This window comes from Calypte anna, chromosome 2, assembly GCF_003957555.1.
Source record: "Calypte anna isolate BGI_N300 chromosome 2, bCalAnn1_v1.p, whole genome shotgun sequence".
NCBI lineage: Eukaryota > Metazoa > Chordata > Aves > Apodiformes > Trochilidae > Calypte > Calypte anna.
In genome coordinates, this window is record NC_044245.1 from 84,019,900 (window position 1) to 84,043,477 (window position 23,578).

At 42.1% G+C, this 23,578-nt stretch overlaps 1 protein-coding gene across 3 annotated transcripts in view; it reads left to right on the top strand.

Annotated features, from left to right (window-relative positions):
- The first annotated feature begins 789 nt into the window (after window positions 1-789).
- The window catches only part of FHOD3 (formin homology 2 domain containing 3), a 390,937-nt gene continuing 368,148 nt past the window's right edge, over window positions 790-23,578 (top strand). For all 3 annotated transcript variants that reach the window (XM_030444367.1, XM_030444368.1, XM_030444369.1), the window contains exon 1: window positions 790-1,311. In XM_030444367.1, the coding sequence (XP_030300227.1) occupies window positions 1,147-1,311 (165 nt within the window). In that variant the 5' untranslated portion in view covers window positions 790-1,146. The remainder of the gene's footprint in view (window positions 1,312-23,578) is intronic.

Here is a 23,578-nt window from a genome sequence, read left to right on the forward strand (position 1 = left end):
TTGAGCAACATGGTCGAGGGGGAATTGCAACTGGATGATCTTTAAGATCCCTTCCAACCCAAACCATTCTGTCATTCTATGATTCCATGTAAAACCCTAATGACAAAGAGGGTTTCATGCAAATACAGAGAAGCCCACCCAAAGATCTTGATCGAATGCCCAGGTTTCAGATCAGTGTCTAAAGTTTAACATATTTTCATTTTAATTATTTAAAAGGCTATTATTTAGAGCTTCATTTTTGAACTGGGTAAACACTACAATAAAGAGTAGTCAGGATATTCGCGACAGCAAGACTGATCTCAGTGCGACCGTACGTCCAAGGGTGGGTGCCCTGAGATCTCTGCCGCAGGCTGAGGGGCCGACTCTGACCCCGCCATTCGCTCCGCGGCCCCTTCCCCCACGGCGGGGGCGATTCCCGCGGCCCCTCCTCACCCGCTCCCCCTGAAGGGCCATGCCGGGACGCGGTGCCCGGGGCCGTTATTCCGCCCTGAGACGGGGGCAGGAGGGAGGGCTGCGGAGAAAGGGTCCCTCCTTCTCCCCCGCCGCAGCGGGAGCAGCTCTAGCTGCCACACTTGCTTTCTCTTTCCACTCCCTGCGGAGGATCCTGGGCGGACTCTCCTTCCCGCCCGGCTCAGGGAGGTCTCCTCAGGCCGTAGGGGAGGAGGGGGCCCGCCCGGCCGCCCTTGAGAGCGGCACCGCCGGTGGCCGCGGGGGGGCGCTGACTGCCCTCCTCCCGGCGCTTCTGCGCTGCCTGTGCCGGCTCCGGCAGTCCCGCTGCCCGCACGGCGCGCAGCGGCCGGGGCATGGGGGAGCTGCTGCTGCTGCCGCCGCTCTGCCCGCGTCCTGCGGCTCCGGCGCCGCCTCCTTTCTCGGCCTGAAACGCGCCTCACTCGTGGATCCCGGCGGGGAAGGGGCCATGGGCCGCGTCCCCGGGGCGCGGTGGCTGTGAGCGCTATCTCGGGGAGGCGGGAGGCTGCCGGCCGGCCAGCCAGCCTGCGCCGGGGGGACTGCGGCCGTGAGGGGAGTGTCGCTCGCAGCCGGCGACGGGCACCCACGCAGCGTCTCGGTGTCGGTGACTTGGGGGTGCCCGCTCCTCCACCGCCCGCTCCCCCGCCGCTCCCGGCCGCGGCGGTGGATGGATGCGCCATGGCCACGCTGGTGTGCCGGGTGCAGCTGCTGGATGACACCGACCCCTTCAACAGCACCAACTTCCCCGAGCCCACCCGGCCGCCGCTGTACACCTTCCGGGAGGACATCCCGCTCGCCACCCAGCTGGCCGGGGTGCACCGCCTCCTCCGCGCCCCGCAGAAGGTACCGGGGGGAAGAGGGTGGTGATGTGGGGAGCATCGGGTGAAGAGCAGCGGTCTCCCCGCGGGAGCCCGGCTGCGGGAAAAGCGGGTCCCAAGGCGGCGACCGAGCACTGGCTCCTCTGGGGCGGCAGCCCGGGCTCCGCGCTGCGCAGGGTGGGCGCCCGGCGGAGGGGCTGCTCGCCGGCTCCCATGCCCCGCCACCGATGTCCCTCACCCCAACAGCATAAATACTTCCTTAAGTCCCGGGGAGAGGCTCGGGGGGTGCCGGCGGGGCTCCCCTGCTGCTCCCATGTGTTCCCACATGCCTTCAAGGGCAGCCACAGCCTCAGCTTTAGCTGGAGCTGCTGTACGATTTCCTCAGGAGCAAAAAAAAAAAAAAAAAAAAAAGCCACAGAACACCTCCACTAAACCGCAGCCCTTGCTGGTTATCGAATTTTACGTGCCTTGCTAGTGAGTTCTGAATATTTGGGGATATTGAGGAATAACGTGTTGTCTAAGGACAGCTGAGCTACGAGGGGCACGGTCGTGCGGGCAGGATCCGAGCTTTGCTGTAGTGAGGATTAATGAGCCAGGCAGTTACAGCAAGGGCTTTGGTAAAAATAGCAATGTCTGCTGCCCTTGAAACAGTTGGTACCAATAGTCCTCCTTGCGAGGAGCTGCAGCGTGTTACTGCCGTGGCCCTTGCCAAATCTTACCGATTTCTTCTTGAAAACTCCTTATAGTAAGTAGGCTGGCATCTGGAGTTCTGCCCTTGAAGTCAGGCACCCAGGCATGATACTTGAATTTTCAGTTTTCAAAGCAATGCCATTGATTGACATAGTAATAATGTCCTTTCATGATTATCTTGTATCTTCACATTAGTTCTGCAGGGTTCACCGAAGAAAAAAGGAAAAATTCCCACTTCTTTTTTCTTCCCAGAAAAAAACCAAAGCAAGCGTTGTAAAACTTTTTTATTTGCTCTCCTGATAAAATGGCAGGAAAATACACTCTTAACATCACTTGTATTATATTGTGCTCTCCCGAGCTTGCAGAAAGGTGACAAAGGGCTGTGTGTGCCCTCAGATTTAAGGATATCCAAACCCCCATAAAAGTATTTCAGAGGAAAGCTCTTGGAGCAGACAGAAGTTTTGCATTTGTAGAACCGTTTCTTGCATAATAGTTGCCAAGGATACAGCATCCAGTGAGCAGAGCTCTGCCTAATGCACAAAACCTTTGGAAGCTCTTGGTGTGCTGGGTCAATTCTGTTTTCATGTGCTCGGTCATCCCCAATTCAGAGACTGGTCCCATTGTTTTCAAGGGACTTTTTTTTGGAGTTGGGGCTAATTAAAAGAAGGGCAGGATGGATTCTGATACCTAATGAAGTAAATAAAAAGATGGTTTTAAATCTGTATTTACAGTTAATTTAACCTTGTTTTTAAGATTATTCTCATGTATTGTATTTTGCTTTTGCTTTGCTTGGATACTGTCCTCACTTTTTTTTTTTTAATAATCCTATGCTAACCCCTGAAGCCCCAGGATTTAGTCTTGGGAGCCACCCAAAATGTACAAGCAGTTCTATACACTTAACTCTTGTCCCATGTTTCACTGTGCAGCATGTTTCAAAAATTTGTTAAATGTTTGGAAACTGGACATACAGACTTTGGATGATGGTGTAAGTCTCTAGAGGTGCTGTAAAACCAGCTGCTGAAAGATAGTTGCCCTGCTGAAGGAAATTCCTGGATCAGTGATTTGTGCATCAGAGTTTCTGACTCTTGCAAATGTTTTGTGTCTGCTCTTTTAGTGATACATGCAAGCTCATTGAAATCTGCTCACAGAGTTACCTTTGTGTTTGCAGAATCAGGGCCTATTTCAAGTGTGTCTTAATTATGTCTCTTGGCCTTCCCTTAGCTTCTGCAATGAAGAAAAACAAGGGTTAATTGGACTTTTTAGTAAATATACTGAAAGCTCAGTTCTTTGTGGGCACTTGCTGCTACTGCAGCCTTTCTGGTTTTGGCATTCCATCTTTGTGTGATTTAGTAGAACCAAATGGTTTCTGTTGCATTTTAAGGATGAGCTTTTCAATTGTCATTTTTTTTTTGGAGGTGGAGATACTGTCTCATCAGCTTGTCTGCAAGACTGTAGTTACTTGGTCTCTTGAAGATCACCGTGTTAGTTAGCTGAGAAGGATTTTGCTCCATTTCTCCCAGAGATGATCAGGACAAATTCACTGATCTGAGGAATGCAACTGTCAAAGCACAGCAGAGACTGAAATTCAGGTGTCAGTTCAGGTTGGCATAGTTGAGGTTCTATTGATTAATTACTTTGAAAATTAGTGGGCTAATGGGTTGATGGTCAATTTAGCATCTCAGTGGTCACTAGAGCAAAATATCTTGTAGCAGATATTGGCGTTTATAACTGAAAATGCAGTAACACTGAGGTCTGAATCATTGCTGAAATCATCTTAAGTGTTAGCCTTGTTGCCAGCAAGTAAGAATGATCAATGCTAGTTTTCTTTAGTTTCTAAGCTATCATCTTTTGCCTTGGATCAATAGTCACTTATTCTCTGAATGGGTGTGCCAACTTGCTGCCATAAAATTACCATCTAGTTTGTGTACTCTGCATAGATCATGCACTGCCATGGGATATACTTGAAAGAGTGAAGCTGGTAGCAGGAATCCAGCTCACTTCCCTGGGTGTCAGATTTTGCCATTGCAGATGTGAAATTTGTAGTGACAACAGTATTTTTGGTAGTTAATAAAATAACTTGTATATTGCAAGTCATTGTAAGTTAAATACTATAAACAATTAGTAAGGAATAACATTTAAAACTCAAACAAAAAATGCCTGTCTTAGTATGTCATTAGTAGCTTTTCTGTAACCTACAAAGTTTGACTCCTGGAGTTAGTTTGACTCCAAAGGGCATGGTTTCTTTAGTCCATTTCTTTAGAAGGACAGTTCTTGATTTCCTATGTTGCTTTTACTGCTTCATCCCTTTAAACTTGTAAGTATACTTGAGCTTGGAGGCAAGTCTAGATCCATAAAGTGGCCATGATTTTAGAAACTTGTGGAGGAGTGCAGTGAAGTTCGGTGAGTTTCCTGAACACTGGCTAGGATGGGCTTTACCTCCCTGAATGCATCAAGTATCTGGAAGAGGTGTAGCACCAAAACTGTTTGATAGGAAAAACTGAGAAGAAAGGTGTCTGCAATCCTTCTTTCACTCAGAATTAGGAGACTAATTGTGCCCTCCTCCACCCCACCTGTTCTATCTGTGCATAGACCTTTCCCTACAGTGGTATCTCTGGGTGAAGCAGCTTACTTTGCTTTGGATATTCCCTGTGGTTTCAGGTGCCTCGGTGCTAGATGAGGGTATGCCATCTTAGTTGCTGATGTAATGAAGTACCACAAATTCTGTTACAGTATTTTTAGCCACATCTACAAATTCCTGCTGAGAAAACTAAGGCGTGTGGCGCAGCTTTTGTGGTTTGCTTACATTGATTTGGCTGCCCAAGGTACCATTTTGGATTTGGCTTTTACTGTTTTGTTTCTGAGGATTTTAGGTCTCACTGACTGTTGTATGAACAAGAACGGATCTGGTCTGAATTCTGAATTCAGATGTCCCTTTTGCCCCTTTCTGTGAACCCTGGGAAAATTCAGAACTGGATCTAAATTTGTGGCTCAGGCCCAGTGCCAGTAATGCTCTTTGAGTCTAATTTGGTACTTTGGGTTTGTCGGTTTTGAATTGCTTTGAGTTACTTGATCCTTATGACTTGCTGACACAGGGTTGTTCAGGTGAGTAGATATATATACATGGCCGATGTCAAGTGGTGTGCTTTTTTTAGAGATCTTCGTTATAACTTATTCATATAATTACGGCATGCTGAGTATGCTGCCATATTCTGCTTTTGCATCCCACAGTATTGGTCATCATGGGGAAAGCTCTGTAAGAAATACATGCATATGATAATATGGGAAGTCACACTAATTTATCAAGAAAATGTAATTGAAATCTTTTGTGTAGTAATGAGAACAAAGGAAAAAATCTCAGTGCATATGGTGTACTGGTATTCGTGGTGGAAAGGGGAAATATACTGCTATAAGGATAGTTGTTTGACCTCTTGTTCCCTCTGAGTAAACTGGAGTCATCTTCTATGTTTAAATCTCTTCCAAGAATTTGCAATTAGGAACAGTGTCATTCAAAAAACAGTGGTATAAGCAAATAAATCCAGTGAGCACTAGAGAGATTTGGAAGATTCATTCATAAAGTAACCATCCAGATTTCTATCCTCAGCTATTGTGATTTAACCCTAGATTAAAGCCAGGACAGACTCTGGGGCTTGGTGTGATGTAAACTGATAGCAGGCGCTGTTCCTCTGGATTGCATCCTGGCATGGAGCTCTGCTCTGGCATTGAACTCTGTGCCAGGATATATCCTGGCATCAATTTCAGTTTTTATGAGAGCAGAAAACCTACCAACTGGCTCCTTTTCCCTGGATTTCCTTGAAACACGGTTTCTATGAGAAATGGCTTAGTGCCCAAGAGCTAGGCAGAAGCAGAAGAAAAGAGGATGGTTTGGATCCTGATCCTTCTGGAGATAAGGGGTCAATAGAGCAGCCATTCCCTGAAGAGAGCGTTTTTGGGTTGTTTTTTATGTTCTTCATGGAAGTTGAAGAATAGAAGAAAGCAACTGGAACCATTGTCCCTGGGAAGAGGAGTCCACAGGCAGGGGAAACTAGCTGGTATTTTCTGTAAGGTTCACTGTGGAGGGTAGGGATGGGGTAGTTGGGAAATAATTCAGTCAAGGGTTGTCAAGACACCTAGGTCATTTGTGTTCTTCCTGAGGCAGTGTACATCAGCCATTTCTCACCCTTCAAGAGACAGCTTTTTTAACAGAAGAGTTATTTCCAATAGGTTTCCAAAGTTTGCTAGATATAGCCAGGTGTTTCTGGAGCTGACAAAATCCTGTGATTCGAGCGAATGACAAACAGAATGGTTGAATGTGCTTGAATTTTCTAGGGAAGTGTTTGTCAGGCCAAAGGAGGATAGGATCCAGCTCTATCCTTTGACTTGAAAACATGAGCTGCATCAGAGTTTATTGTGAAGCCCACTCTTCTGGGGGTGTATGAACACCTGCTCAAAAGCACAGTTGTGAAAAGCTGTTCAGTCTCTGCCAGGTTATTGTCCTCTGCAGTGTAGGTGTTCAGAGGAGCAGAGATACCTGTAGAGCAGGTACAGAATAACTCTCAAATGCTGGACTTTATCTTCAGCAGTTTAACATGAGAGGTTTTTGAAGTTGTTGCAAGGTTCTTCTGCTAAGTTAGAATTTGTGCAAGTTATCCTTCAGTTCAGTTGTTTGCTTCAGGCTTAAAGGCCATGTTGTAGCAGCAGGGGAGCATACTCAGGTCAGCTTCCTGAATTTGACACCTGTCTTGCAAGTCTGTTGGTTTGGCTGCTTATAGCTCAAGAGTCTTTGTAGAGCTCAGTGTCAAGAATGAAGGGAGTGGGCCTGATGTCAGCATGGAGTTCTCAGGGTACTGTGCAATTTTGAAATCACAGATTGGTCAGATGCAGCATCTGGGAAGTTGCATCACCATACGTTTACTGGAGGTTTGTAATCAAACAAAGGAGCTAAATGCGAGAAAAGTTAGACCTAGCTTCCAAGTCTTGTACTTGCAGTTATGAATGTAAATGTTTTCTTTCAAAACCAGTTGTAGATATTTTTTTTTCCAACCACCTTTCTTTTGAGCTCTGTCAAAATTGCTGGATGAAGATTGCCAGCAGCTTCTGTTACGAGGGACGATTTCAGCCCATATCCGTGTTGGTCAGTGAAAGATGTGTGACCTTCCAGTCTCCTCTTCTTCCTGTGTTGTCCCAAAGAAGACCAAGGTTCTGAAAGCTTACAGGAAGAGCTTTCTCTTCCTGGTGCTTGCACAGCTGTCCTACCTCACAAGTAATTAGGATCTAAATGAGAGTCTCTTGTCTTTCTATCTGGTCTTACTCATTTGGTTGTGAGGATGAGTATTACATGCAGCTGGGCTGTAAAGGATACTATCCATCATATATTTACCTATGACAAGAGTTCTTGGTTTTAGAGTCCCGTTCTCTGACTGGAATTCAGATGGGACAGGCTGGTACCTCTGCTCTTTCAAAAAGTGCCCTGTACTTTTTAGGGACCCTGAGTGATCTGGGCTGGAGTGATCTTAACACCTTTCTCTGGTGAGCAGTGCTTCAGTAGGCTGAACCCATGTGCTAGAATAGTACTTTTATTACCAGCTCAGAAGAAGGAGTGGCAGCTATGACACCTCTGTCATCACTTTCCCCACCTGGATTGCATTATATTAATATTAAATTTATATTGTATTACTCTTATTAATAAGACAGCAAGGAATGTTGTTGCATTTTTTTATCAGAGGAACAAGTTGGGACAGAAGTAGCAGTGAGCTCTCTAGTAGGCTCAGCTGCCTAGAAACATCTGCAACCATCTGGCAAATGAGACTATTAAAGGTGAGACTTGAAAGTTCACTTTCCACATGTCATCAGCTTAACACATATATATTAAAATTGCATTTCAGTTTTCAATTCCAGGCGTTTAAAAAGAAGTAATTCTGTCATTCCCAGTGTTTTAAGAATGCTTTTATTAACGACAAAAAACCCAAACAAAAAACAAAACCCAAAAACAACAAAAAGGAGAGAAAAAAGGCATAAACCTACTCCTTCACTTTCAGGATGACTACTTGACTTTAATAGTCATACTTCTAAATTGACCCTCTGTTCATCTCATTGACTAGAATATTTATTTGAATTACAAAGTCTTAGAAGACTGCTAATTATGATCCTGGATGCCTAGTGACTGTTACTAAACAAGGAAAATGCTTTATTTTTAATAATTTGGTCATCTTGGTCATCATTTCACATGGTGATGCTCAGTATGCTACATAGCAAAGAGTGGGGTAACTGGAAAAGCAGTTTCATCTCCTTTTAGCTGTAGTTCTAGATTGTTTTTTGAGGCAAAGTATATATACTTGAAAAAATAAGACTCGGACAGTGTTGCCTTGCTTTTAACTGATAGTTAAACTCTTGATATCAGGAAGATGAAAAAAAATCTGCATAAATAAAAAAATTGTAAAACAAAGTCAAGCTAGGCACGCATGATTGTGTGCAGTAGTGGAGGAGGTGTATGTGTCGAAGCTTTATGTTTGTCAGCCAAAAATATAGTAACCTGCATCTTGTGCTTTCTGTAGATAAACCAGTTGTATTGTTTTAATGCTATTGAGACTCATAAAGCCATACCATTTTCCTCTTGTACACAGCATGTATGATTATACTGGAATAAAATGCACTTACAGATAGATTCTGTTTCTCTCTTTAGGAAAGTTATGCCTTTGCCTTGGTTTCTGTGCTGACTTCTGCTTTTAGAAACTACAGACTATCAGTTAAAAAGATGAGTGTAACTAACATTGCTAGTGACCAAAAAACAAAAATACAAGACATTTCGGTGCTGATCTTTGAAGCTTGTTGCCTCAGATTCACTCATGAGCCCTTCAACCTTTGTAAGTGAAATTGAGAAAGTATTTTCTTTAGAATTGTAGATGTACCACTGCAGCCACATTTAATAGCTTCAGAGGTGAAGTAGCTGCTTCAGCTGCTGGTGAGCTGCCTGAGGCTTTTTGTGTCTACCTTATTCTGATGGTTCCGTTGTTAGTAAGGAGCAGATGAGGTTCCTGGCCTCTCTGTGGTGGAAATACTCAGCTTGTTCCTTGTGAACCACCTGACATGATTTGGGGGCTGGCAAAAGAGGCAGCTGTGCCAGCTAGGTTGGTCATACAAGGGCCATATGCTAGGTAAGGCTAGCTGAAAAAGCACATCCTGCCTGATTTCTTTCTTCATTACAAGGCTGTTTTACAGTAATGTTTGCAAGGAAAGAGCAAGGCGTGCAATCAGGACACCAACAAGAATCTCCTCTATGCTAGTGAAATGCTGAACATGGACCTGTGCCTGGCTTTTGTCAGGGTGGAATAGAAGTTCTGAATTTTCTCCAGAGCACTAGTGATGACCCCATTCTAACTGTGGGGTAGACATAAATAGACTTCTAGTACTCAGAAACACTTGGCATTTTATGGGAAGTGGGGAAATCAAAAGAGCTATGTATCTGCCCTCTGTTTATTACCATACTGCTGCAGCTGTCCCTGGAGCGTGGGCTTTGGCGCTAAGCACAAGGGTTTTTTTTCTCTCCTTCTTCTCTAGCATTGTGAAAGAGTTGGCTTGCAAAACTCTGGAGTTTTTTGTCCTCTTTGTGGGACATCCTCATGTCTCTGTGGGGCAGCCCACTCCCAGGTTTGCCAGGTGGAGGATTAAGCTTTATGCTTTACACCTGAGAGGTATAGTAATCCTGCAGGGCCTGAGCAGATAAAGTTGATGAGCAGCTGGAGAAGATGCAATAAGCAATGTGGAGGAAGAAAAAAAAAAAAGCTACTATTTCCTGCAGCCCTTGGAAGAAAGAGGATATTTCTGAAACTGTGAGGTTCGTTTGTGCTGCCATGTGCCATGTCTCACAGGCAGCATCACCTATGTGACTGACCATTGCCTATCCTGAATTTGTTGGATTTTACTTGGGGATTTTTTTTTTTAATTTAACAAAAACCAAACCAAAACAACTTGATCACTTGCAAGAGGGTGCAAGGTTTGAGAAGCCTGATAGTGGTGAATGCCAAGGAAGGTATTGGACTGACCCACATCTGGTTATGAAAATGTGTTGTTTCTAAGGGTAGTGCCTTCTCAGTTTCAGAAGTTTCCCTTCTGAGGCAGATTTTGCCTAAGTCCTTGCTTTGGGCATTTGTATAGAAAAGTGTAATGTGACTTGAAAATGTGCATTTTTAAAAAAACTTCCTGAGGAGGAAGAGGTTCTACTGCAACAAATCAGAGTATCTGCTACATGCTTCTTCCTTGTTTTCACCATTCTTTCAAATACTTTGTGTCATGCTACCAGTTGAATCAATCTTCTCTTCAAATAGCAGAAGGCCTGTAACTCTCCAGCAACCACAAGTACAGGCTCTATTCACAAGTGAAAAGCAAGGTAGAAGTAAAACGTGATATTTAATTTCAGACAGAAGTGACTGATTTAACCTCTCTTTGATTAATGCATTGCAATGCTCATTGCTGGTCACAGTTGAAGGACTCTCACTGTGAATTTTTTGTTCTGGTTTGATTATAATACATTAGACATTTTTGCCTTGTGGCTGCATAAGGCAGAGACAAGTGCAGCTTTTCTAGTTTTAATATCCACTGTTGTGTTTGCCTGTGACACAAGCATTTGTGTCCTGTCATAGACACCCTTCATTTTATATTGTAATACTTTTTATTATGTGTACTTGTTTACTCCTCCTTCCAGATTGGCAAAGTAGAGAGGGAGGTACTGGCCTCTCCTTCTGGTGTCCTGTGAAGGAACTTGTGGGAATGGTTAAAAGCTGGACCAGGGGAGATTTAGATGACATGAGGAACCATTTCTTTGCTGAGTGGGTGGTCAAACACTTCAGAGGGCTGCTTAGAGAGGTGCTTGATGCTCCATCTCTGTCAGCGTTTAAGAGCAATTGGGGCAATTCCTTTAATAAAATGCTTTTACTTTTGGTTATCCTTGAAATGCTCAGGCAGTTGGACTGGATGATTGTTGTAGATGCCTTCCAACTGAACTATTCTATTCACATTTTTGGGTGAGCTTTAAAGTACTGCATTTAAATTTGTTATAATTGCCTTATAGGTGGTGACTTGTTCTTGTTTAGATGCTGAATACAATTGCTTTTTTCAGCCTAATTAAAATTATTTGTTGCAGTATTGTTTCAGATGCTTCATGATGGCTATACTGAATATTATTCTGTCTTATGTGTGTGTGTTACTGTAGTCAAGAAGTTTCATGTAGTTTGACTTTGGGGGAAAATGAACCATTTTTCTGATAAAGATGGATGTTGTGCCAGAAGCAGTGAAAGAAAATCCTGACGTTTCAGAACATAGAGGAGCACAGCTACGGAGACTTAGAATGTTTATCAGTTCAGATGCTATTGAATTATCCTGTTATGCTTCTTCTTGTCTTGATGGACTACCTTTCCTTGGGTTTGAAATATTGACAAAAGCTACCATAGTTACGAATGTGAATTCCTCATTCCTGATAAACCTACAGGTAAGCTCATACCTTTGCATTTCTGAAATTTGAGTGCAACCTCAGCAAGTTTGCTGATTGCATCAAGATGTGAGGTGTGGTCAATGTGCTGGAGGCAAGGAAGGCCATCCAGAGAGACCTTGACAGGCTGGAGAGGTGGGCCCATGCCAACCTCATGAAGTTCAATAAGGTTGAGTGCAAGGTCCTTGCACCTGGGTTGGGGCAATCCCAAGCACAAATACAGGTTGGGTGGGGAATGGATTGAGAGCAGCCTTGAGGAAAAGGACTTGGGGATGTTGGTTGATAAGCTCAACATGAGCAAGCAATGTGTGCTTGCAGCCCAGAAAGCCAACCATACCCTAGGCTGCATCAAAAGAAGGGTGACCATCAGGTTAAAGAAGATGATTCTCTCCTTCTGGTCCACTCTTATGAGACTGCACTGACAATACTATGACCATTTCTGGAGCCCCAAAACAGGAAGGATGTGGAACTGTTGGAGCAAGTCCAGAGGAGGGCTAAGAAGATGATCAGAGAGCTTGAGCCCCTGTCCTGTGAAGACGGGCTGAGAGTTGGGCTTGTTCAGGCAAGAAAAGAGAAGTCTCTGGGAAGACCTTACAGCAGCCTTCCAGTACCTGAAGGGGGCTGATAGAAAAGGTGGGGAGGGAATTTTCATAAGGTCATGTAGCAACAGAAAAAAAGGTAATGGCTTTAAACTGGAAGAGGGTAGATTTAGGTTAGACATTAGGAAGAAATTTTTTACTGTGAGGGTGGTGAGACACTGGCACAGGTTGCCTGCTCCCTGCAAGTGCTGGAGACCAGGTTAGATGGGGCTTTGAGCAACCTGGTCTAGTGGAAGAGTCCCTGTCCATGGCCTGGGGGTTGGAAATAGATTATCTTTAAGGTCTCTTTCAAACCAAACAATTCTATGAGTAACTATTCAGTTTTTCAGAGTCCATTTTTTATGATTTTCTCTGATGTCTGAAAAGATAGCTAGAATTTAACCCTTCTAATTGTTAATGCTTGAGTGTATAAAAAATTTGTGGCTTGAAGAAATGAAATATTTTTATTTGGTGCTGTGAAAGACAGGTACTTAAAAGCATCCTTGCAAATGATATTTCAGCAAATCTTTTAATTGCTAGCTCATCACAGAAGGTCAGAAGCACAGGGTCAGGACTGAGTTGTCTCCTCACAGGTAGTATTTTCAGTGCAGCATGAAGTAGACTACTTCAGCATCAATAACGCTAAGTCATCTGAACAAGTGCCAGTGAAAGTAAAAGGATATTGATTTCCAAGGATGCCAAAACATTCTCTGTCTTTCTGAGCGTTAAATCATATTGAAAGGAATTGGAGTAAAACCGCAATTTATTCCAATTTTTTCCTTTGTGGGCTGTTAATCAAGGTGGGTGAGATGTGACTCCACACTCTGCCAATGCAGACAGATGCCAGCAAAGAGCAACTGCCTGCCCAGTACTGCTCCTCCCAACCCAAATTTATGATAATGTTCTCTCAATGTGTTTCAACACGTAGTTGCATCGGCCTATGCAGAGCAATGTGGCTGTCTTGGGCTTTAATCATACCCATTGCAAGTATGTGGAGTGAACTGCAGGCTAAAAATAGGCTTTACTGAGATGTGCTATGTCCTATCAGTTGCACTCTTCTTTAGCAGTTTGTTGGTAACATGACATATTCAAAAGTTGACCAAGGCAACAGGCAGAATGCCTTCCAGTGGCTTCTAGAATTTTGTAGCTGAGCAAGGTATTTTCTTAAGTTGAAGTTGGCTGGTATGGTTACATCTCAAATAAGAGACCTACTGCATTAAGTTATTTGATAGTTCTGGTAGGCTGCTGAAAGCATGTTCTGTAAAACTGTTCTCTAGATTGATGCTGCTTCTGTGGGAAAGCCACTGGTAATAGACCATAGCATTTGAAAGCCGTTATGGGTAGGTGTGATTTGAGTGACAAAAGGAGATTAGAAATATTTTTCAGTGAGGTGTAAGTTGAGCTATATTTACTTCTTTATATTGTTAATGGTTTGTCACTGATACTCAAGCAAATATTTCCGAAAGACAGATGCAGCTGACGAGGGGAGAATAGCTTGCTATCTCATAAGTAGTCATCAGCTAGTGTTATTTTTAGAAGTTTCAAGGGAGTTTGATTAAAATTATGCTCTTATGCTCTTCATCCACCAAATTAGATTTCTTGAAATAAAAACAGTAATCTAAATCTCTGAGATAATTAAGCACCAACTTATAAAATGTAGTTTAAAGCAATATTCAAAAGAAAAATCCTTTTCCTCAGTGAATTCTTCTGAAGGAACCAGCATATTGTGCAGGCTGTCAAGTACTTGGTTTTTAGACATTAAAATCAGGGAGGGGAAAATAAACTACAAACAATTACTGCGAAAATATTGCCTTCTTGGATGACTGTGCATATGTAGTTGCAATCAAAGCAATGATATACCTACCTTTGTTTTCTCATGTTAATTATTTGTCCATTTCTTCTAAGAAAGGTAAGACTGAAGTGTGTTCTGTAGGTGAGTCACAGGAGGTGAATATTAAAGTCATGTCTGTGTGTTACATTTTAACTGTCTCTGAGCAATTTTAAATAGATGTGATTCATGTCCTCCTGTTTTTCCATGTGGCTACTAATAATTTTTATGATTTATTTCTCAAGGCAGATTCCTAAGACAGCCAAAGGCTGATGGAGTTGGGGTGATTGTACAGGAGAGTAAAAGAAGAGGAAAGGTCCATAAAATTTTCCAGGGGTGGAAACAGGAATACATTCAGGAATAAGTTGTTAGCCAACTTTAATATCAGTTGTACACAGTGCTTTGTCAGTTGTAACTTTGTGAATAGGTGTTACATCAAGACGTTTTGCAGGCAAATGTGTTCTAGCCAACTGAACTGCCTGTTTATTTTCAGCTATCTCTGTTAAATATTGATAGGATTTAGTGTGAGAAATTGTAATTAGCTGCTTGGGACAGTATATGAGTGATTTGGCATGGGTGTTTTTACCTGTAGCAGCATACTTGTGTAACCTTGTGCCTGTCCTACCAGGGAATTTGAATCTCCTGTTTGCTGTTGCAGTGGAACCTATTTTGGCTTGATTGTAAAGCTGTCACCATGGGGAAAGACCTGAGTGGTGCTCAAAGGAGCCTCTGTCTTTATGAGCTAGTCATGGAAATGGAAAAAAACCTATTTACTTAATCAGATGCTATTGAAGCTAATTATTGTGTTCAGTTTGTTTTTGTTACAGAAAAGGCTGGTGAGTGCAAATCCCCAGTCACAGAATGTTTATACAAACACATCCAGGTGTTTGGTCAGTTACAAAGGCTTGTGTAGCAAAGTAATGTTTGTGCCATCTCTCATTCTTTTTACCCTTGCCTTTTTTTCAATATTGCAGCCTTCTCTGTTGCAGAGGGCAAAAGCTCAGTTTGCAAGTGATGGTAGGTTGCAGGTTGCTCTGAGTCAGCCTCCCCAAGGAGACAGATTTTGGCCATGGATGATAACTGCTTCATTACTTTTGATGGGTACAACCATGATGCTGGACATTTTGTGCATGGGATCACTGTCTCAAGTGACTGGGGCCTGGTTCTTTCTTCCCCTGTCTGTAACTGTGGAAGAAGGCTAGCCTGGAGAGGCTTTAGCTTTCCAAGAAAAGTGCTTATTTAAAACCTTGAAGTAGAGGTATTGTAATTTCTTGATTCTCAGAAGCAATTTCTGGAGGGCCATCTATGAAAAGAGTGTTGCCATAACCTGCAGTGCTAACAAAAACGTAAGCTGGTAAGATAATTGCATTTAAGCTGCGTGTTACAACCTAATACAGAAAGATTTGTGTACTCATGCTCATTTGTCTTGCTTACCCTTGGGAAACAGGTACTGTTAGTTGGAAAGTGTTGCACTGCGTAGCAGAAATCTGACACAGCGGTGATATTTTTGTTTGGTTGGTTGGGTTTTTTTGAGCTCACCAAATGAGCTTCTGTTTGAATTTGAAGAGAGTTAAAGCTTTGAATCTCTTACATACAGATTAATAGAACCAGTAGAACTCCTACACTAGCATAAAATGGGAAAACAAGCAAAACTTTTACAATACAGACAAAGCCTACCTTGCCCTTGGATGCACACACACATTTGCAGCAGAATGGGGAATGCAAAATAAATTTTCTCTTTCCTGAGTTAACTCTTGGACAACAGCCATTCCTACTTCCCAGAAACACGAGAGGCTTGGGAGCGTGGGCTGTTGGGCTCTTTGGGCACAGGAGTGAGTGGGTGGGCAGAGGAGAGGATTCCAGGAGAAGCTCTGCAGCAGAACATCTCCTAATGGCAACATTGGCATAAAGTTTAAATACCGTGGTTTCTGCTGGAAGATTTTGGAGTTAATGTTTTGTTTATTCAGTTCTCACTTGGGTGTTACATTGGGCCCCTGGCATGGTCTCCAAAAGCCATACAAAGCAATTGGGAAAAAAAGTACTAAGCTGATGAGCAAGCTTTTACTGGCACCTTGTTTTGCTCTTGTCCAGAAGAAAGTAAGATTGTACTTTGTTATTTTATGATTTAGGGGCAGGGCAATTATTTTGCTGTCTTTAACCTTATTTTCATTTCTAGAAGCTTGAAGAATTTAAAGAAGTATGTCTATTGCTTGGAACAAAAAAATTAAAGTCTTTCCAGCTTCCCTGAAATAAGTGTTAAAGCCGAGCCAGACCCTGAGAAAACTTTCACAACTCATTTCACAAATGAACTGGTATCCAGCTGTTTTATTGGTCTGGTGGAAAAATAATTATGCCTCAGTCTCATCAGTGTCATAGCAGCAAGTGTCTAAATTCACTGTGAGGAAAAGTCTTTTTAATGTTCCTTAGATGAAGCATGCTTAAAATATGTTTTTTATATACTAGTTAAATGTACTAAAAATGTCCAGTTAGTGCAATAAAATTGTATCTAGGTAGGCTATTTTTAATCAAATGTAAACCTCATACATTTGAGAGTATTTAGCTTAATATTTGTGGAAAAAATTTTGAGGATGAAAGGTTTTACAGAATTTGTCATGATAGTGATGTCAATACCTGCCTAGCAGTTGATTTGGAAAGGGAGCTCTTGCTTCTCCAGTCATCTCCTTTGACTCAAGGGACCAAGATCTTAATTTTTCACCTTTAATGAGAAAGCTATCACTGTTAAATGTCAGTGGACAATTCCACATTTTTGTTAAAAATAGAAATCCAAGGTCAGTGGTGATATTTGACAATATGACACAGGCTGCAGTTGCCCTGGTTTGGGCACGTAGAGTTGTATAGTTCAGACAGGGAAGGTGTTAATGAGGCTTGCCTTTGGGATGTGTGGTGGTTTCTTTTTTTGTGTGTGTGGTGTTTTTTGGGGTTTTTTGTGGTTTTTGTTTGGTTTATTAGCATTATTTTTTTTTTAATGTGAGCTTAGGAGCCTTTTAGCTGTTGTGTTTCCTATTACAACACTGGTGACATTTGGAATCGTCCTAATGAGTAGGAGCTCAGTAAAAAAAAGCAGCATAAAACTTTGCTGTGTCAATTTAAGTAATTTTAACTGGAAGAAAGTAAAGAGCATGTGAATGAGAATCTAAGTAAAAGTATCAACTTGATCATAATATTTGATTTAGGAAAGAGGTTTTTTTGAACCACTCCCAGTTTTTGTGACAGACCGTTGAAAGTGAACAATAGAGATGAATGAACAAAGAGATTTGCTTGCAAAAATACTTGTTGAAGGAAAACACCATGTTGGCTTATGTAGTGCAAGACTCTCAGTGCAAATATTTTTTTGGTAATTTTAGTTTTCCTTGCCAGATTGTAATGAGATGGCTGTCAAGAGGTGAGGATATTTTCTCCTTGGTCTTAATGACACAGTGCTGGCTAATGCGTTGACTGCAGACTAGACCTTACAAGAAGTTATTTTTGTATTTTCCAGTGTGTCTCCAGAGCATGGTGATACATGACTGGTACTTAAAAGCCAATTTCCTAGTTGCTATTGCTGTGGGGGTTTTCTAGATAGGGATCAGAGGAGGTGTTTTTCTTGAAAGCTGGAGTCATCTGAAGTAGAGGCAGTGGACTAGTGGGCCATGAGTATGGCATTAATGTGCTGTTCAACTGAACTCTAGAACATTATTTGTCCAAAAGCTCTTTATAGTGAAGTGACAACTTAAGTAGTATGTAGTGAAATGAGGCAACCAGGTGCCACTAATTGCCAGGGAGTGAGCATGAGCTTGTGTCAAGCCCACCTGTGCCTGATTAGGGAGGGCCCCCACTGCGCATGAGCATGACCAGGTGGCCAATAAAAGGTGAGGCTTGAGTGGCGCAGCCGGCTAGCACGCTGTTACACAGGCAACCCGAGCAATGCCTGAGGCTGTGGGTTCGAGACTCCTCAAAGCCTCACCTTGATGGCGATGAGCTCTGGTGGAGCAATAAAGGTAGTGCAGTGCTGAAAGCAGCACTTAAAGCCAAGCATGCCGAGATTGTGAGTTCCAGTGTGAGCTGAGCCTGTGTCTTAGGCCTCACCTTTTATTGGCCTCCTGGTCCTGCTCATGGGCAGTTGGGGCCCGCCCTAATCAGGCACAGGTGGGCTTAACACAAGCTCATGCTCACTCCCTGGCAATTAGTGGCACCTGGTTGCCTCATTTCACTACAGTAGTAAGTTTCTGTGGTAATGCTATCCTCTTGTAAATTACAGTAATTGTTTTATTACCCAAACGCAAGGTATTGCTTTAAAAAATGTTTTAGGTAGTTATTGATTACTGAACAGGCACTCAATAATTTTTGACCACAGCAGACATGCAGCCTTTATCTGTTTTTTTCTTGTGATTTTGTACTTCTATGGTCTGTTACCTTTTCTTAGTGTGCTTTAATTGTGCTGTCAAATCATTCAGTCTTCACAATGTAAGATTAAACCGCTTCTAGTTTGTCTGTTGAACTTGCTATGTCTTCTGCTTTTTTTCCTTCCTGGAAAAAAAAAATACACCCTACTTGCTACTGGCATGGTTGTTTTGTTACAAGCCATCATTTAGGTTTTTATAACAGTCAGCCACCAACTGCTATAGGCTTTGCATGGAATTTGTTGCATTTTTTTATATTGTTTTAGTTTTGCAAGCAGACAAAATGTTACAGAAGATTATAGAGCTATGTGAAGCTTGACATTTTTAAAGGTAACTTAGAAGAGTGCTTTATAACCCAAAAGTACTGTCAGCACAAGTTTAACCATAGACGGTAATGAATTCTTTATTCTTAGCATCCTGATGGGGTTTCAGCAACCACTGTGCCTTTTCCAGCCAAAAAAGGCTTGGCTTGGTATTATGACACTGTTGTTTAGCAGTCAGGGCTGACCCTGCAGGAATGGAAATTACTGAATTACTTGATTCCACTCTTTGGAAGTTGATCCTAGAGCACCAGAAAGGTTTGTGACTGGGGAAAAGTCTCTGCAATATGTTGTGCTAAACGTACCACTGTTCTGAAGTGAGACTTGTGTGACCTGATGCTGAATTCCAACTGAGGGAATCAGGGATGCCTGGGTCAGTCCCTGGTGTGTTATGTTTTCATTCATATGCTGAGGTGCTCTTATACATCTCTTTGCAATGTGACCCTCTGTGCCCTAAAGCTCTGTAAACTTCATTGTTTTTATGGATTCAGTTTTCTGGTTCACTGTCTCACCAGACTGAGTGACAGGGAGCTGCTTCTGTCACCATCGCTTGTACGGTTGCCTTCCTTAGCAGGGAACCCTGGACATAAATCTTTAAAATCTAGACTGTGTTAGTGCAGGCAGGATAAGAAGCTACTGTGGCTGAAATCTTTAATCCACTGATGTTTTAGTTCTCCAGAGGAGCCCTGGGTCTCACTGTTGGTGGTACAGTCTGGACTCTGCCTGCCTCTCGTCTGAGAACTGACAGGTCACTAAGGACCACATCACATGCTTAAACCAAAACTCAAGCTAATGCAGTAAGTCTGCTAAAATTCAATTGAACTAAAAACCACCCAACCCAAAACGTAGCTGTTATTTATCATGATGTGGCCCTGTACCTTTGTCGTCTGGGGTGTCTCCTTCCCTGTGCCCTCTGCCCTCAGAAGGAGGGTGCCCAGCTGTGCCAGGACACTCTGGCACCATTTCTCACTCTGGTTTTGATGGCTGTCTAACAGAGGCTGCCCAGGCAGATTGTGGGGAGACTGGAGATGTGAAAGTTGCTTGCGGCAGGGACTGTCACATTCTGCTGGCATTTTGGGGGGCCTGAAGTAACAGGCCATCTTTCTAGGGTGAGTGTAGCAAAGGGGTAGGAGGAGGGGGGGCAGGCAGTAATAGGGTACGGTCCTCAAACTTAGGATTCAGTGCCCGTGATGTCCAAGGTTGTAAATAATGTCTAGGAGGATTTTTGCTCTAGGAGGATTTTACTACAGACAGGAAACCCAGCATTGCTGAAGCTAATAGGGGAGTCTAATGCTGGACTTGAGAGCTTCTGTGTGAGCATAAATAGCAGAGGTTTGCTGCCAGAGTTTGTCTGTTGCATACAGCATTGCTGGCTCTTGTACACTGTGATGAACTTTGTGTTGTCATTCCCCTCCAGTGAAAGGACAAGGTTACCACATTTAATGATCACAAAGGATAGTAGAAATTGACTGCAGATCTATATCATACATAGGCTGATTACAATCCCCTAGGCTGATTAGTAAGTTGTTTCTAAAGAAGGACTATATTCACTAGTAATCAATATTTTCATATGGTTCTGGAAGGGCAGTCAGGACAAATTAATTGTGTCTTTTAGCTTTTCTGTTGGTGCATTGGGCTTGCAGTTACTGTTCTGTGCAATTTCTTATTATAAACATAGTGCAGTTTCATGGAATAAACATTACATCTAACAGGAAGACAATAAAACAGAAATACCATAGATTTCATTCTTGTACTAAAAGTGTCTTGTGTTCAAATAAACACAAATCCAAGATGTTTAAATTTTTTCTCTAGTGTAGTTCAACATATGACTTCTTAAAATTAATCTATTGAAAAAGAAGATGATTCTGTTAAAAGATTACCTTGCCTGAGTATGTTCTGGGAAGGCAGCTAATTGAGATGAGAACAAACAGCCATCAGAGCTGAACAAAATTACATACTCTGAGCAAATCCTTCTAGGCTAGATTGACAAAACTTTCTGCTTTGCTCTGAGTTGCAGGAGGTATTAAAAATGACTGCGTGTGCAGCTTTGTGGAAGAGCTGGGCTTATGGTGTGAATAAGATGTGTCAGTTTATAGCCATGGTTATGATGAGAACCAACTCTCATTCCAATGAGGGCAAACACTTGCTTGTTTGTTTCCTTCCTACAAATTTGGACATTCATCTTTCCCTGTTTGTTTTTTTTGGTTTTTTTTTTTTTTTTTTGGCATTCTGAGAAATTGGTGTGTGCTGAATCTGTCACTCTGAGTGACCATGTGGAGTCTCAGTACATTATTTGGGAATTGTTCCTGTAACTCTGTGAGGAGTGAGAGATGTTATCACCAGAAAAGTTAGACAGGAGTATGTTAAATAAACCTGCAAACACAGACCTGTGTAGTGCTGCCCAAGATGGCAGTTGATGTATGACACAGAAAAAGCATATGATATTTGTCTTTGTATGTTGCTTGCTTAGAATTCTTGTGCTGCTCTCCAAGGTAAAAAAAAAAAAAAAAAAAAAACAAAACAGGTCTAAAACAAGTGAAAGAGAAAGCTGTAGAGAGAAGTGGTGTATTGCTTTGAGAACCTTTCCTTAGGTCTGAAATAGAAGTAGGTACTCTCAGACCTGAATGTCAGAAACACTTACTGATAGCTTAACTGGATCATGTTAACACACTAAACAATTTGAGAGAAGGTGGCTGATAGCTCTGGTGCAGAGACAATGTTAGTAATGGTTGATAGTCCATGTGCTGGCAGGGAAAAAGAAGCAGTAGTTATTGCTTACAAGACATTGGGAAGTTACCTATTAATGAACAAAAGAAGAGAAAGCCATGACATACTGGCTACTGAAAAATCGTGGCCATCAGGGGGTGTGGATCATAATACTTAAAAGATATATAAAATATCTTCTCATCATTAAAGCTGGCTGCTCAAAATAGTAATTTGCATGCTTATAGAAATGGAAACAAGCCCTGATTTTTTAATTGTTTTTCATGTAATTCCTGTTAAAGATATTTTTTATATTGCATCCATTCTGCCAAATTCTGCTTGCCAAGCAAGGATAGAGACTATGCAAAATACACTGAAGAGGCAAGGACTAGGAAGATTTAATTGCTGGTCACTGTTAAATGATGCTAAATCCATCTGGTGCAGTCTGCACCCGTAACCTGTGGGTACATTTACAATAATACCATAAACAATTTGTTGGAAGGAAAGTATTTGTGGCTGTTGTGTGGGAAGAGTATATTTGCACTATTAGACATGTGAGACATATGGAAGGGTCATGAATTTTCTGGTGGAAAATCTTAGTGAAACATCTGGGGCTTATTTCTCTGTCTAAACCCAAATAGCCTGAAAACTGTTTGAAGCATGTATGTAAATGTAAAAGCTAGCAGGCTGTTTGGCCTACCAATGAAGATTAATTAAATGCTTCAGAAAAAAAGGACACAGAAACCTCAACCTTAAATACTGCTGATGTAGAGATGGAAGTATCATTTTCAAAAAAGAAAGGGTAGGAATATCTTCTCATATGCATAGTTGCTCTTTGCACTGAAGTAATGCTTAGAGAAAATGTTGAGGTTTTTTTTTCTTTTATTGTGGAGGGGAAAGGTATATTTTTAATTTCTTACTTTGAACTTTCTTCATGCATGACAAAAGGTGCATTCCTCTCCTGCCTTAGGATGATTGAGTCAGCTATTCCTTGCCTGGCCAAGCTGAACAACTGTAGCTGTTGTTTTCTTTTTAATTGAGCTTCACAATGGCTTTTGGATCATCAGAAACTTCCTACTACTTAGGTTGTCAGCAGTTTTCCAGCCTCTAGATCTTTGTTGTTGGCTTGTGTTTTGTTTGGGTTTTTTCCTTTGGACCACTGCCAGGATTGTGCTTCAGCATTGCCTCTTGCCTTTCTTTTTCTTTTTCTTTTATATTTTTTTCTTCTTTTTTGCACCAGAAAGTGAAGGCTCAGCCAGAGGGATGGGGGCACAAGTGTGGGTCTCCATGGCCACAGGGATGCCCTGGGGCACCCAGGGTTGCCATGGCCGTGCACCAACCAACCACAACAGCCAAGCGCTTGTGGGGAATTTCAGCTCTTTCCTCTTTCACGGACAGCCTGTTGAATGTGTCTCCAATACTCAGTTCTTTTTTTTTTTTAATTCTTTTCATTTTAAATAGAGCGGGGCTGGTTTATCAAGAGGGGAGGGTTTGAGGACTAAAAAAACCAAACAAAAGGTTTGGTCTTTCTTGCATGTGGAAGGGACCTGTTTCTTATTTCACTGACACGGTGTTGGAGAAGCTGACATCATCCCTGCAAAGCTGATAAAGTTACACCCCTGTATACATCGTGAAGTTAGAATGGCACCAAAGACTTTGATACTTTGCAAGCTGCAATTGTTTTTATGCTTTTTGGGTTTTTTTAATATATATAAGGGTTTTACCTTTGTCCTTTTGCTGTGTAGTATAAGACACCGGCTTAACCAAGCCAAGCTACTCTTCCCACTGCTTTCAAATTAACTAGCAAACAAAAGCACCATGAATAAAACAAAGCTTTGTGCTTCGTATTTCAGAGTTTTTGGTTGTAGCTAGCTCTTGCTGGACTGTATAAGCTATGTGAGACATTTGTCCATAGTGAATGAAACTGGAAGGATGAACAGCTACAGCTCCAAGGTAAAGCTCAGTTATGTTTTTATGGTGAAATAGCAATTAAGCTCATACTGAAAATAAATTAGTTCTTGCTGTAATTCATAGTAAATTAAATATTAGAGAAAGAGTAATGGCTAATTTATCTTGAACGTGTTGGTTACTTCTTCCTGTGTTTTAGGGCAGTGCAACTGTTTGGGTTTTTTTTTAAGTCAGTGAAGAGTGTATGATGATTATAGAGAAAATTTGGAAAGAGGTATATCTGTCTCTTCCCTTCTGACTAGTTGCTAGAATGCTGTTTTTATCAGGCAGGATGGTTGTATATGTTATTTGAGCCAGGTATTTTAATAGGATTAAAGCTCCTTT